This window comes from Lycorma delicatula, chromosome 4, assembly GCF_047948215.1.
Source record: "Lycorma delicatula isolate Av1 chromosome 4, ASM4794821v1, whole genome shotgun sequence".
Taxonomy (NCBI): domain Eukaryota; kingdom Metazoa; phylum Arthropoda; class Insecta; order Hemiptera; family Fulgoridae; genus Lycorma; species Lycorma delicatula.
This window is the reverse complement of record NC_134458.1, coordinates 113,681,525-113,697,031: the sequence shown is the minus strand read 5'-3', so window position 1 is coordinate 113,697,031 and position 15,507 is coordinate 113,681,525. Positions and strand designations below refer to the sequence as shown.

Below are 15,507 nucleotides of genomic sequence, written 5' to 3'. Positions count from 1 at the left end.
TCAAGAACATTTCTCTAATTCATAGCCACTAAACTTGTGCTTCTTTATACTGAATCAAAAAGTGTTATAATGACTCTGTGACAATTTTGAGCTCATTTTAACACTCAATGGACTCCACCAAGAAATAACATTCTCTGTTTATACCATAAATTTGAGGAAGAAGGTAGCATAAAAGAAACGAAACGACCTAAAGCAGCTCCCGTTCGTTCTCTGGTAAATGTCAAAGCACTCTGAGTTGCCATGCAATGTAGCCCAGAAAAGTCTACACGGTGAGCTTCACGAGAAATGGTAATATATCATCATATATTACAAAGATTGTTACAAAATGATCTCAGACTGACTGTCCTGCATAAGTTAACACAACCTAACAAGCAAAGAAGGTTGAAATTTGAACAGTGGTCAGAAGGGGAAAGATTATGTTCTGTTCAACTGTTTTTCAGAAGAGGCTTATTTTCACATTGATGGAACATTAACAAACAAAATGTCCACTTATGGGTGATAGCAGCATCACAAATCATGCATGAAAAACAATAACACAGGCCTAAAGTAACTGTTTGGGCAGCTTTAAGCAGCCATGGATAGATAGGGCCAGTGTTAAGGAATGATTTTCTATCCAAATTGTTTGCGACTGAGTTGACTATAGAGGTGTATGCAAGATGATGCAACCCCTCACACCGCTAATGTTGTGTTGGATTTTTTAAATTCAGATTTTGGTAATCGCATAATTTCAAATCGTTATCCAGGCTGCCACAATGGAGGTTTCTTTTGGACACCTTTGAGCCTGGATTTAAATCCTTAGACTTTTTTATGGGGATATTTAAAAGAGAAACTTTTCAAATTAAGACCTGCAAATCTTATGTAAATGCGTGTGTGGATAGTTCAGTTGTGTAAAGAGGTTAAACAGGACTTCTGTCACAGAGTCATCAGAAACATTCACACTCGCCTAAAGAGGTTGTTAAGCATAACGGGGGCCATATTGAACTTGTCATGCAGTAAAAGAACTTTCCACAAAATTTGGTATTTAAAGTTTATTTAAACTTTATTTGGTATTAAAGTTGTAATCATAATATTAAATTAAAAAATAAATACCCAAAATTCAGATGTGTCAACTTATTGTGTGCCATTCTGCATGTGCATATATATGTGTGTCGCGCTACTTTTGGCCTTATATCTCAAGATTGACCAAACTGATTTCTTCAAATTTCCTCTATCTCCATTTGGTCTAAATAGTTGTCAGAATGTTTTGAAGGTTTATACTTTATACATGGAGTTATAAAGAATTGCTACAATTTTTTAGATTATAGACCCTGCCAGCCTCCATGGTGTGAGTGGTAGCATCTCAGCCTTTCATCTGGAGGTCCTGGATTCGAATCCTGGTCAGGCATGGCATTTTCAAACATGCTACAAAATCATTCAGCTCATCCTCTGAACCAATACCTAACAGTGGTCCCAGAGGTTAGAAAAAAAAAGATTATAGACCCTGAAACTGTTTTTTGGTCCTAACTCTTTTAATTACTACTAAAAAAAAATTTTATTTTTCTTCATCTCTTAAAGGTCTACTAAAATTACTTTGGACCCTATATTATATTCAGAACCCAAAATGAGAAGAAATTTTTTTCATTACTTTCAAAAGTTATACTTAATTTTTTCAATATTTTTAAACAATTCTATTTTAATATTTTTTTTTAATTTTTTTGTTAGGGATCACTTCTTTACAAATAAATTTTTCATAAATTTTCCCCACAGAATAAGGTGCATTGAAAGAGACTATTATGAGTGACTACAAGATCATGCAAGTACATTCACAGTAACACCCACTGTAAAGAGTGCAACAGAACTGCTTTATTGCAAGCAACCTTGAGCGGCCGACTACATGTGATTTACTGGCTGCAACAGACAACATGCAACAGATCCCCTTGGATTAAGATTTGCCTCTCTACTCGTAATTGCTAGTACACTACAGTTCAATCGTTCAACTTGTTTTTAATCGTTCGCCTGTTTTTAATCTTTGTACTAACGCCAAGTGGCATTAGTACAAAGGCGTGTCAGTACAAAAGTTAGTACAGCGGCATGATCTAGCCAATAAAATGGACGACCTCAGTTTTTCATAATTGTACTCACCAAAATCGGCTATAGACGGTCTAGTAGTCGCTTAGTCTCTTCCAGTGGACAAGCAGCCTAATCAAGCCCCTAAAATCAAAAATATTATTACTCAGAAATTGGGAATTTTGATGTTTAGTCTTATTTTGACTTCACCAGCTATTCTAGTCAAGTCATGATTGCTAAAAGCAAGATTTGTAAAGTCATGATCTAAAAGCATTTTTAAATAATGTACAAATATAAGTTTAATTACTTTTTTATTTTTCTAGGGAAGAGCTGTCGACTTTGTTGATTTATTATTAGCAGCTGCTGAAGAAGAAAAACAATTAGCTGCTAAAGAAAAAGGAGTTCAAGAAGAAAATTTGCAAACACTTTTGACCAAAGATCAACTAATTACATTGGTATATGAGTTTATATATATATATAATATTAATACATTCTACGAGTCGAAGCGTGGAATGTTAAAAGTCTAAAAAAGGTTGGTAGGTTAGAAAACTTAAAGAGGGAAATGGATAGGTTAAATGTAGATGTAGTAGGAATTAGCAAGGTTTGGTGGGAAGAGAAAAACAACTTTTGGTCAGGTGATTTTAGAATAATTAACTCAGCTTCAAATAAACAAGAAGATACGAAAGAGAGTATAGTATTTCAAAATGCATAGCAATAGAATCATTGAAATAAGGATGAAATCAAAATCTATGTTGACAACGATTGTTAACATCTATATGCTTACAAGTGGCCATGATGATGATGAGGTAGAGTGTGTATATGAAGAAATTGACAAAGCAATTAAACACATAAAAGGGGATGAAAATTTAATAATAGTTGGAGATTGGAATGTAAGCATTGAAAAAGGCCAGGAAGGAAATATTGTGGGTGAATATAGGCTGGGCAAAAGGAATGAAAGAGGAGACTGACTTAAAGAGTTTTCCACGAAGTATAATGTAGTAAGTGCAACACACAGTTTAAAAATCATAATAGAAGAATATACACATGAAAAAAGATAAGTGATACTGCAAGGAATCAAATAGATTATATCATGGTTAAGCAAAAATTTAGAAATCAACTCGACTGCAAACCTTACCCTTGAGCAGACATTGATAGCGACCATAATTTAGTGATAATGAAATGTAGATTGGGGTTTAAAAACCTGAAGAAAAAGTGTCAGATGAATCAGTGGAGTTTAGAGAAGCTTGAGAAAAAGGAGGTAAAGAAGGTTTTGATGAGGACATCGTAAGAGGTCTGAGTAAAAATGATAAGGTAGAAAATATAGAAGAAGAATGGGAGAATATTAAAAAGGAAATTCTTAAATCAGCAGAAGCAAACTTAGGCAGAACAAATAGAAGTGGTAGAAAACCTTGGATATCAGAGGATATATTACAGTCGATGGATAATTTTAGAAAATATAAAAAAACAATTGTTGACATTTACAGGAACCAAGCAGCAACAGTAATAATTGAAGAACATAAGAAAGAAGCAGTAATAAAAAAGGGAATCTGACAAGGATGTTCCTTATCCCTGTTAATTTTTAATCTTTACACAGAACTAGCAGTTAATGATGTTAAAGAACAATTTAGATCTGGAGTAACAGTGCAAGGTGAAAAGATAAAGATGCTACAATTTGCTGATGATATATAGTAATTCTAGCTGAGAGTAAAATAGATTTAGAAGAAACAATAAACGGCATGGATGAAGTCCTACACAACAAGTACCGCATGAAAATAAACAAGAATAAAATGAAAGTGATGAAATGTAGTAGAAATAATGTAGATGGACACTGAATATAAAAATAGGAAAAGATTACGATGGTGGAAGAATTTTGTTGTTTAGGAAGTAGAATTACTAAAGATGGATGAAGCAGAAGCGATATAAAAAGTGAAACAAGCCTTCAGTCAGAAATATAATTTGTTTACATCAAAAATTAATTTAAATGTCATGAAAAGATTTTTGAAAGTATATGTTTGAAGCATAGCTTTATATAGAAGTGAAACTTGGACAATCAGAGTACCTGAGAAGAAAAGATTAGAAGCTTTTGAAATGTGGTGCTATAGGAGAATGTTAAAAGTCAGATGGGTAGATAAAGTGACAAATGGAGAGGTGTTGCTGCAAACTGATGAAGAAAGAAACATTTGGAAAAGTATAGCTAAAAGAAGAGACAGACTTATAGGCCACATATTAATGCATCCTGGAATAGTCGCTTTAATATTGGAAGGACAGGTAGATGGGTAAAATTGTGCAGGCAGGCAACATTTGGAATAACTAAAACAAATTGTTAAGGATGTAGGATGTAGGGGTATACCAAAATTAAACGACTGGCACTAGAGTGGGAATCTTGGAAAGTTACATATAACCAGTCAGATGACTGAAGAAAAAAAATAAACATTTAATTTTTAGCCCACCAGACTCATGCGAATCAGTTGTTTAACAGCTGATTTTTGAAGTCAAACGTTCTGAAGTTCAAATCCTAGTAAAACTTAATTGCTTTTATGTGGATTTGAATACTAGACAGCGGATACCAGTGTAGTTTGGGTGGTGTTGGGATTCAATCAACCACCTGTCTCAGGAATGGTCAGCCAGAATCTGTGCAAGACTACACCTCATTTACATGTCATACATATGATCCTAATCTCATTCAACCATGGGGGATTGCTTATAGTTCACTTGTTGAACAGATTGCAATGTACACATTAAGAAAACTAAAAAAATTAATTTTTAAAGTTAGAATTATTATCCTTTTTATATAGCAACAAAATTATATATTATAGTATTCTCCTATGGTAACAGGTTGAAATCTTAATCTATCTTCTTAAAATAATATATATTTGTTAAATATATTAGATTAATTCAAGAGCTGTCCAGAAATTAACTTATGTTTTGAAATAAAAAACCAACCAAATAAAAAAAGGAAATGTTATTATATATATTTGAAAGGGACAGTCTTAAACTATTTTTCTACATAGATGCCATATAAATTGAGGCACTTACCATAACGATGCTCAAGCTTTTCAATTCCTTCTCTGTATAAATCTGCCACCTTAGATTTTTGGCACCAATCTTGCACAAAACTTGTGATAACCAAGCTTTCCCAATACAAGTTCATGCAGTAAACTTCATGAAATTTGGGGGAAATGAAGCGAGAGTTCCGTAATCATAATGTGGCGATTTTCATAAATTTTATCGTTGATTTTCATCATCAGTTCATCAGTCACAAGGCTAGGCCGACCACTACAGTCCTCATCATGAACACTGGTGTGGCCATTTTTAAACTAAATGCACCACTGCCTTACTCCACCTTCACTCATTATTCCATCTCTGTATACCTCACAAAGTTGCCGATGAACTTCAATTGGTTTAAGGTTTTTTGCCAGTAAAAACCTAATCACTGAACGCACCTCACAGCTTGCAGGATTTTCTATTAAAGTGCACATTTTAATAATTCACAACAAACAAAGGAGAAAAATCTTAGCATCCACACACTATGACAGCTTGATGCGTACTGAGTGTAGAAACATTTTGATACCAACATGGCGGCTCTATCTCCACCCATCTTCACGCCAGGCACAAACGTAAGTTACTTTCTGGACCGCCCTTGTACATTAATCTAAAATATAGTACTATATCTAGTCAGAATAACTATCAAAGTCAGAATAAGTTTTCAGGATAAAAATTTTAACTTTTCCACGCATTTATATTTTGAAATGCATGTTTACTGTTAATGAAGAAAAGAATAATTACTTAAAAATAAAAACATCCACTTCCATCAAACCAGACAAAAAAATAAAAATACTATTGTATTATGTGTTACGTAACATACTTTTTCAATCAATGAGAAGAACCTTATTATGCTAATATTAATATGACTTGACTAATTTATTTAAAATTAAATTAAAATAATTATTTACAAAAATAATAATTATTATATCCCAAGATATAATTCAACCTCCAACCAGATTCATCATTATACTTTAACACTAGCTTACTATTCATTTCATTTGTTGAAAACTATGGAATTGTAGAGCTTGACCATGTTTTCTTCACTGATGAAGTAAGGTTTCACCTCAGTGGCCACATGAACAGTCAAAACACTAGAATTTGGTCAACTGAAAATCCACATGTGTTACATGAAAACCCCTTACACTGTCAGAAAATGGGAGTGTGGTGTGCCGTATCAGGTCATCGAATAGTGGATTAATTTGTTATATATTAATTATTACTGGGAACTAATTTTATTTATTTATTATTATCAGATATTTTCATCATTATTATCTCATATATTTATTATTTTTATGTATTTAAATGTACCACTTTTTTAATATTTATAACTCTGCCCTTTGTGATGGTGTGATGAAGGCTTTCCCATAGATTTCCATGAAATATGTAGCAGTTCCTTTAATTAACCATGGAACAGCAAATCTACCTCTGGAAAAGAACAATTATAATCTATTATTTTATACATTATAATTATATACTATATTTAAAAAAATAATTATTTCATTATATTTATATATTGCTTGCATATAATACATTATTATATACCTCAAATAAAATATTTAATTATTTTACATGTTTTTTTTTGGTATTCTTGTTATGTAAACATGAAAAATGGAGTTGTACTATCATACTTCACTGTAAAATAAAATGCTAATTCAGATCATTGATAACAAATCATGATAAAATTACAGAGTATTATTTAATCATAATTGTTGATGTTAAACATCAGACTGTGATCTGTTGATTTTTGGTCTTCATATTAACTAATTATTTAATAAAAATAACTTTTCTTAAATAAACACTATAACAAAATATTTTAAATACAAGATCAATAATCACCTATAACCACATTTACAAATATTTCACAATATTTTAGTAATTATAAAATATAAATGCTATTCAACTCATTATAATTTTTAAAAATATAATTTTTTAGGCAACATTGCACAATTATATAGACAATTCATTTGCAAATGAAAAAAACAGATGTAGAAAATTTTATTAAAAATTATAGGTAAAAACCATTAACAAGAAGATATAAAATGATGAATTAACATGTATTTGATCGCAATGTAGCTTCCAGCAGCCATGAAGGCAATGAAAATTGTGAAAGCATGTTAACATCTGTAGAGATTTTCTTTGTTTTCCTTCTTTGAAGAAGATAAACTTCTTAAATTTTTTTATTTTTATTTATTGCAATTCCATTGGATGTTAAAAATCTTTTTCTTTTTTTTTAGTGCATGGAAGTAATTCTTACAGTTGGAAGAGCGGCAAAATCATCATTAGCTCTTTCTATTCACACACTAGCTTCTAATCCTGACATTCAAGAGAATTTATACAAGGAAATAACAAAACAATTATTAAAATTTGTAAGCAGCACCATTTGTACAACTAACCTATGCTATAATTATTTATAGCTATTAATGTTTTTTTAAAACTTATTGCTCATGAAACACTAATTCTTATTGTATTTCTTACACATATATTTTAATTAATTGTTAGTAGTAATTATAATAATCTATTAGCAGTTCTTTGAGCAGTAAATCATAGTCATTTAGTATTTAATAGCCTGGAATATAAATTGAAATAATTGATTGTTGAAGATTTGGCCAATGCCAAAATTAATTATATTTTATTTGCAATACCAACAATTTGTTAGGACACCAGACTTTACTGATTTATGGTTATTGAAAAGATGCTTCCACTATATCCCTACTCCTTTTTTTTAATATAGTATCAGAGAGGAAATGAGGAAACAATAAGCATAATGTTGTACAATTATGAGAGAATGATCTCAGAGAGAGAGATGTTCGGATGATGGAGTAGAATATAAAATTCTGAAGTATCTAGCATCTATTTTCTAAGAGATAAAACTAAAAATGGTCCATAAAATCGTGAATGAAAGGAAGGAGTTACATGTTCAGTCTATCAGAAGTGATGGCCTTGGTGAATGAAACTTTCCCTCCACAGTACCTCTTCAACCATCATCCAAAAACGTTGTCAGCAGCAATTTTGAAACAGAACAGTATGAAAAATTGTTTAACACATATCACTCTACTTTATAGCAAGTGACCTTACTAAAAAATTTTGTAAAAATCAGATATTGCGTTTGGCCTTAACTGCAAATATATATGTATACTGCATAAATATATAAACAAACATGAAATATCAAAAGTCAAGTTAAAATAAGACTTTGTTTCACTCATTTAATAACCCTTTGTGTGTACTTTTCAACTACAGTTTAATTTAATCCCATTACTCTTTGCTGCATGGTTTAACTCCAGATTACACCCATAAAATTAATAATATTTATTAAAAAATAAATTCATAATTTTATTTTGATAACTTATTATTTTAAATAAATTTCATCATTTATGAAAAATCAGTATATCAGCCAGTATCTGAAAAGATTGAGCTACGAAGCTCAACTATTTACTCATTTTCTTAAAAAGATTTTGCTAGATTATGTGAATAAGTGGACCTGTATGATGGGGAATACTAGCACTGTCCTGGATCACATATATAAGATTGACAGACAGTTTTTTTTTTTGGTGTAGGTATATAGTTTATGGTAAGGTCAAGTACACTGTTGAATTCTTTTTTGCTAATTTTTCCCAAAGTTGTGTAGTGTATAGTATAAAAATAAATCTTTAGTTTCTGCAGTTCATTTTTTTTCAGATTTATATTAATAAAATGTGATTTATTTTTCAGTCTTCTGCTCAAATTATTTAATGATATATTTTTCTCTAATAAGTACTTCCTATATTTTTCTCTCTAACTCTTCCTCAATATTCAGGCTTTTTATTGACTTTATTTTATAACTATTACTTAATTAATTTATTTTAAAAAATATCACTTATAATCATCACAAAAACTCTTAATCTTTTTCAATATTTCTAAAAATTCACTTTTCCAAATTGGTGAGTATTCATTCTTCATTTCAATGTAGTATTGTATTTATTTTATTTTAAATTTTATCTATTAAATTTCTTATTTCTATCATCTGGTCTTCTTGTTTTGTAGAACAGTTAAATACATAATTTTATTTTTTAATTTCATTTTAATTTTTTTTCCAGGAAGAAATATCCTATGAATTCATTCAAGAATTTGATTATCTGGATATGTTCCTTGGTGAAATTCTGCGAATTTTTCCTGTAGAATATAGGTAACATTTCATTAGTAATAAAATATTTACTCTGAATTATAAAATGATAATTCAAGGTATGTACTAATTATTATTGATTACTCAATGTTAGTGGTAATGAATTACATTGTGTAGTACACACTGTTGTTTGGTAATCATAATAAATTATTATTTTACAATATATCATGACATCTTCAAAGCTGAACTTTAAAAAGAAATTATATATTTTATAGAACTTAAAAAGATCTCTCATATTAATTTCACAATTATTATTTAAATAAACTATTTATAATAAAATTAATTTATTTAAAAATTAAATTTTTAATTGACTTCATTACAATGCAATTTTATTAATTTTTCAAACATTTAAATGTACTGTGAAAGACTCTACTCATCAACTCTTTTCACTGAATTGGATATTAATCATAACACAATGACAATAAAAATGATTTTATATTATAAATTGTTATTGGATTGAATTTGTTTGTGTTTTATATTATATAAAGATATTTTGAGTAGAATTGTTTTGATGATCGTATAGACAACAAACCATACAAACATGCCCAAACAGTTAGTGGATTATCACTAATTTAACGATGGAAAAAACACTAGCATAAATTAAGGATCAGACATAAAAGAAAAAAACTGGAATATGATAGAACAGTTCAAAATAAATGGATTCACCTAAAGCCAAATAGTAACCATAATAATTACTGGAATTTAATTCACAAAATTTAAAAGCTCACCATCCTTCAAGCATAACCTCTTGTAATCTATTCTACCCCCATCCCATTACAAAAATTTTAAAGTAATATCCATTGATTAATTTGCATAAAATATTGGAAATGTTTAATAGTGGGGCAAATTCAATTTTTCTTAACAGATTATAGCTTTAATATTAATAATTATTATTATTACTTTAAATGTTATAACTAATTTTATTTAGTCCTACAGATTAAGTGTTAGATAAATGTGTTATTTACTATATAATAATACTGATAAACATAATTGTTATTTCCTAACATGTGATACATGATTTTAATCTGTTTTTTGATTCTGAAAACGAATATAAACTCAGAATCTTTCTATCACCCACCATTTTTGGAAAAATTTTTAATTTTAATTAAAGGATTTTTTTCATTTTTCAACGTATAGTTAGCATTTTAAGCTCCTATATTGTATGTTGTTAGCTCATTTTTTATTGTTTAACTTTATTAACGTAATTTTTAAGCTATAAATAAATAATACTAGACAAAGAATTAAATCATATCATAGTCACATATTATGACATCATATTTAATACTGAAGAGTGAGCCTTCATGGGCAAGATTAATCATGTCTGTGCAGGTGAAAACATGTAGTTGAAAACACAGCAGTGTTGTTTGTATTAAGCACTGGATTCAATCGTTTATGGTATTAATTTGAAAGAGACATACGAAGTGATGAAAGACGTTCTTGAAAAAATAAATTATAAAAAACATAGCTGGAACATATGTGGTGATTTGAAAGTTATAGCTATTTTGTTAGGCATGCAGTTAGGCTATATTAAGTACATGTGTTTTCTTTGCGAATGGGATAGCCCTGAGCTAGGGATAAACATTATGTTACCAAAGAGTGGAAGAAACGAGACAACTTAATTCCAAATGGAAAAATATTATTGATGAGCCCTTAGTCGAACCCAAAAATTTATTTTTACCTCCTCTCCATATTATCAAGCTAGGACTAATGAAAAATTTTATAAAAGCAATGAAGAAGGATAGTCCCAAATTTTTTTACATCAGGGAAAAATTTCCGAATGTAAGTGATGGAAAAATTAAAGAAGGAATATTTGTTGGTCCTCAGATAAGACAGTTGGGCAAAGATGATGTATTTAAATCAATGTTAATAATGTAGAAAGTGCAGCTTGGGCTTCATTTAAAGACGTTTGCAAAAGTTTTCTCGGCAAAAAAATTCAACAATACCACGTTGTTGTTAATCAACTTCTTACTTCATACTAAGCTATAGGATGTAATATGTCTTTGAAAATACATTTCCTCCATTCACATCTGGATTTTTGGATTTTTTTCCGGACAACCTCGTAGATGTAAATGATGAACATGGAGAACGTTTTCACCAAGATATTTTGGTGATGGAAAGCTGTTATAAAGGAAAATGGAATACTAACAGCTAGCCAATTACTGTTGAACATTACTTCGAGATATGCCTGAGGCTATTTATAAAAGAAAATCATCAGCAAATTCATTCTAACACAGGTATGGCCATGCAAAATTATAAATTTTACAGAATTTAACTATATTTTCCTTTAATTTTTTTTAAGCGTAATTTATTTAAAACTAAGGGTGACAGAAAAATTGTATTTACAGATCTGTAATGTATGGATAAAAGTAATTCAAGAAATTGTATCATCACACTTAGAGAAACATTAGAAATTTTTTTTTGAATATCAGTGTAATTATTATTTATATCAATTTATATTGTTTACATAATTATAAATACTAAAATTATGAAAATAAATTTGACGTTATTCTGAAACAGTTATCTGCAAATGACAATTATCTTATGTAACTACATATAATAGGTTTTATAAACTATCATATATTTTACAAAAAACTATGTAAAAATTAAATTTCAGACAAGCAATGTTTTCATTAGAAAAGCAATAAAGAAAATAAGAACAAAATGTAATGCAGAAACTTAAATAAAACTAACTAAAATACACTGAAATGGTAGTGAATCAAATATTGAATATAAATTAAATAGTTTACTAATATAATTAGTTTAATTGTATTTAAACAATTCAAATATATTGAATAACATAAAAGCTACAGTATGCTGATATACATCTATATGAAATTAAATATAAACGTTTTACATGTTTTCTATTGACTGATAATGAATGTTCATTTATTTTAAATAAGATTGCATTAGGATAAAGTGATCTTAAAATCAAAGATTTTCTGGTGATGATCAGATATCAGAAACATTCTAATCTTAGAAATGCAACAGGGTGAGTTTAAATAGTGGCACTACAGTTTTTACTTTAAGACAAATGTTTGAGCCTTTTTCTTTACCTAATGTCCAGAGATGATTAGTTTTGCATTATTTTAACTTTCTTACACGTTTATAAGTCTAATAAATTAGATATTTTTTATAACATTATGTCCTATACAATGTAATAAGTCATGATAGCCATTAATTATTTATGTAAATAATAAGATTTTTTTTAAGCCTACAGGGCTGGTCTAGCGGTTAACTCACCATTACAAAGCAGTTGTTTAACAGCTGACTTTCCATGACAAAGTTTGTGAAGTTCAAATCCTAGTAAAAGTTAGTTGCTTTTATATGGATTTGAATACTAGACAGAGGATACTGGTGTATTTTGGTGGTTGGGGTTCAATTAACCACATGTCTCAGGAATGGTCAGCCTGAATGTATAAGACTACATCTCATTAACACTTGTTACAACATCCTCATCTCATTGGGCCATAGGAGGGGTTGCTTATTGTACATTAGTTCAACAGACTGCAACATACATATTAGCAAAATAAAATAGTTTTTTTTTGTGTTGATTTCAGGTTGGAACGTAAATGTATTGAAGAAGTGGTTTGGGGCGAAACAAAAATTACTCCTGGTGTGTTAGTTTCAGTACCATTGTTTGGAGTCCATAAATCTGCTGAATTTTATTCTGACCCTGAGAAATTTAAGCCTGAAAGGTGCTGATTGTTATAAATTATTCAGTTAGTTTAGATAAGTTAGATTTAGATCATTGTAGATACTTGCATATGTGGTTAGATAATTAATTTGTAATTAAATTATTTGCTTTACTTTTAAAATTATAATTTTCTTTTAATAATAAGTAATGCTGTTTGTCTGAACAAACCAGTCAAATCTTACAACTTTATGAACATGTTTGATACAGTGGTCTCACAAGTGAGACAAACAGTCTTCTTAATGTAGACGGCCAACTCTTAATGATATACGGGTTGTTCAGGTTTACAGACTGGTGTGGTTTCTTAACAGCTTTATTTAACAATATTGATTTGTTCCTTACTAGATTCTACAAAGGCTTCTCAGATGTTCATCATTTTTAACTGCAATCTTCCAAGTTTTTATATATAATCTTTATTGTAAATTTACTGATAGTATTATTTTATTATAATGCATTTAAGAATTAGAATCTTTTTAATTCCTTTATTAAATAATAAAAGATTTGTACACCAATGTCTTGGGATAATTTCAACAACATATTATTATTATTATTATTATGCTTTTACGGCCAACATGGGACCACTTAAGTCAATTTTAGTTGGATCTTTTCTGAGAAAAGCGTGTTATTTTACTCTTCCGAGCTGCCCAGTATTTCTTCATCCGTTCAGATCTTGCTTTCTTTTCTTCATCCGTAAACACCCTCTTCGTTGTATTTTGTCGTTTGTCTGTCTTTTGTTTAAATCTAATTCAACAACATATATTATATATATATATATCATTTCAGCCGTTATCAATCCACTGCAGGATGAAGGCCTCTTGCACATTTCCAACTAATACAGTCTTGTGTGGTCTTCTGCCAATTCAATCCAATGTACTTGATAATATCATCAATCCAACAACCCTTCGGTCTTTTTCATGGTGTTTAATATCTAGTGATATCCATTCAAGTACTAACTTAGTCCATCTGCCACCAGTTCTTTTTGCTACAAGGCCTGCCCACCACCATTTTAATTCTTTAACTTTCATGATGATATTGTGAACTTTTGTCTGTTCTCTGATCCATTTATAGGTCTTTCTATCCCGTCTGGTAAATCCAAGTACACATCGTTTCATATTTCTTCATGCTATCTGCAGCTTCTGTAGTGATTAAACAGTTAATGTCCAAGTTTTACTTCCACAGGTAAAGACTGGTAGAATACATTTATCGAAAACTTTCTTTTTAAGGCAAAACAGGAGTTTGTTCTTGAAAACAATGTTGTCTCCCAAATGCCTGCCACCCAGGTTTAACTTGTTGTTCAACTTCCTTGAGTTCACCTCCTCATAGAGATATTCAATAATCTTTCAAAAGATTAAAGATTCTCAATTTTTATCAGATTGCATTCATGGATCTTTACGAAGTTGTGTAATTGTAATATTTCTTTTAATAATATTTGTATATTATTAAAAGAAATATTAATAATAATAATAATGAAAATATTAGTAATAATAATATTTTGTGCAAAATTAACTGTGAAATATAATTTATTTACTTAAAAATTACAACTTAATTACAGATTCTCCGCTGAAAATTCTGAAAAACGTAATTTATACACATATCTTCCATTTGGTCAAGTAGGAGCTACATCAACTAATATTGGAGTGGAGCTTGGTGTATTATTTACAAAATTGGCAATTGTAACTCTCATTAATGCATTAAAATTTATAAAGACTGAGGAAACAAAGGTAAATATTTTGAATTATGATTTTCATTTTATTTGTTCTAAAATTCATTGAGTTTAATTGATAACTACAAATTATACTCAAGTATACTACTTCTACTACTACTACTACTACTACTACTACTACTACTCATTTAGTTTATACTGGATGTAGATGACATCAGTAAACAGATTATATAATATAAAACTATATAAAGTAGAAATCATCAGTGTTAACAAAGTTCAATAACCATTCTTGATAGATCACGTCAGTACATCCAACACATGCCGCTCCCATGCACCAATAGAAGAAAAGCATGAACTCACAATCAACACACATACCTATGCAAAGAATGTGTATTTTTTAAAAGTTATTTCCTTTCATAAAACAGGTAATTTATCTAATTACACCCTACAACACAATTTAATTATTACACAACTCTTAGTTCTTAAGTGTTGTATAATAATTTATGAGTGTTGTGTAAGGAACACTTGGGATGATAATAAATGTAACACATTAACTCCTATGCAATGTAATAAAAATACAGTAATTACAGACAATAAAGAAAATAAGGGCCTGAAAATACAAACTGCCTATAATATGTCATGGTTTATTTGAGAAAAGTAAAATAAATAGGACCAGGAAGAAGAATATAGTAAATTATTGTGATTAAAGATTCAATATTCAAAATACAACCAATGTATCTATTACGAAGTATATTAATGTACGTTACCATATTATGAAAAAGTAACCTGTAACCTAAGAAGAAATATTGTAAAGTAAAAAGATGAAAATACATACAATAAGAAAGCACTATATATCATTACTAATAAAAATGTATTTTATTGAAAGGTATTTTTCTGAAACTG

At 29.5% G+C, this 15,507-nt stretch overlaps 2 protein-coding genes across 4 annotated transcripts in view; one reads left to right on the top strand and one right to left on the bottom strand.

Annotated features, from left to right (window-relative positions):
• Positions 1–15,507, bottom strand: part of hfw (leucine-rich repeat domain-containing protein hfw) — a 107,422-nt gene that overhangs the window by 4,346 nt on the left and 87,569 nt on the right. For all 3 annotated transcript variants that reach the window (XM_075363958.1, XM_075363957.1, XM_075363959.1), the window contains 2 exons: positions 6,400–6,516; positions 2,122–2,190 (listed from right to left, as the gene is read on the bottom strand). In XM_075363958.1, coding sequence (XP_075220073.1) covers positions 6,491–6,516 — 26 coding nt within the window. In that variant the 3' untranslated portion in view covers positions 2,122–2,190; positions 6,400–6,490. The remainder of the gene's footprint in view (positions 1–2,121; positions 2,191–6,399; positions 6,517–15,507) is intronic.
• The window catches only part of LOC142323766 (cytochrome P450 3A24-like), a 66,253-nt gene that overhangs the window by 48,986 nt on the left and 1,760 nt on the right, over positions 1–15,507 (top strand). Inside the window, exons 9-13 of the mRNA XM_075363953.1 lie at positions 2,370–2,501; positions 7,326–7,457; positions 9,165–9,253; positions 12,808–12,945; positions 14,494–14,662. Coding sequence (XP_075220068.1) covers positions 2,370–2,501; positions 7,326–7,457; positions 9,165–9,253; positions 12,808–12,945; positions 14,494–14,662 — 660 coding nt within the window. The remainder of the gene's footprint in view (positions 1–2,369; positions 2,502–7,325; positions 7,458–9,164; positions 9,254–12,807; positions 12,946–14,493; positions 14,663–15,507) is intronic.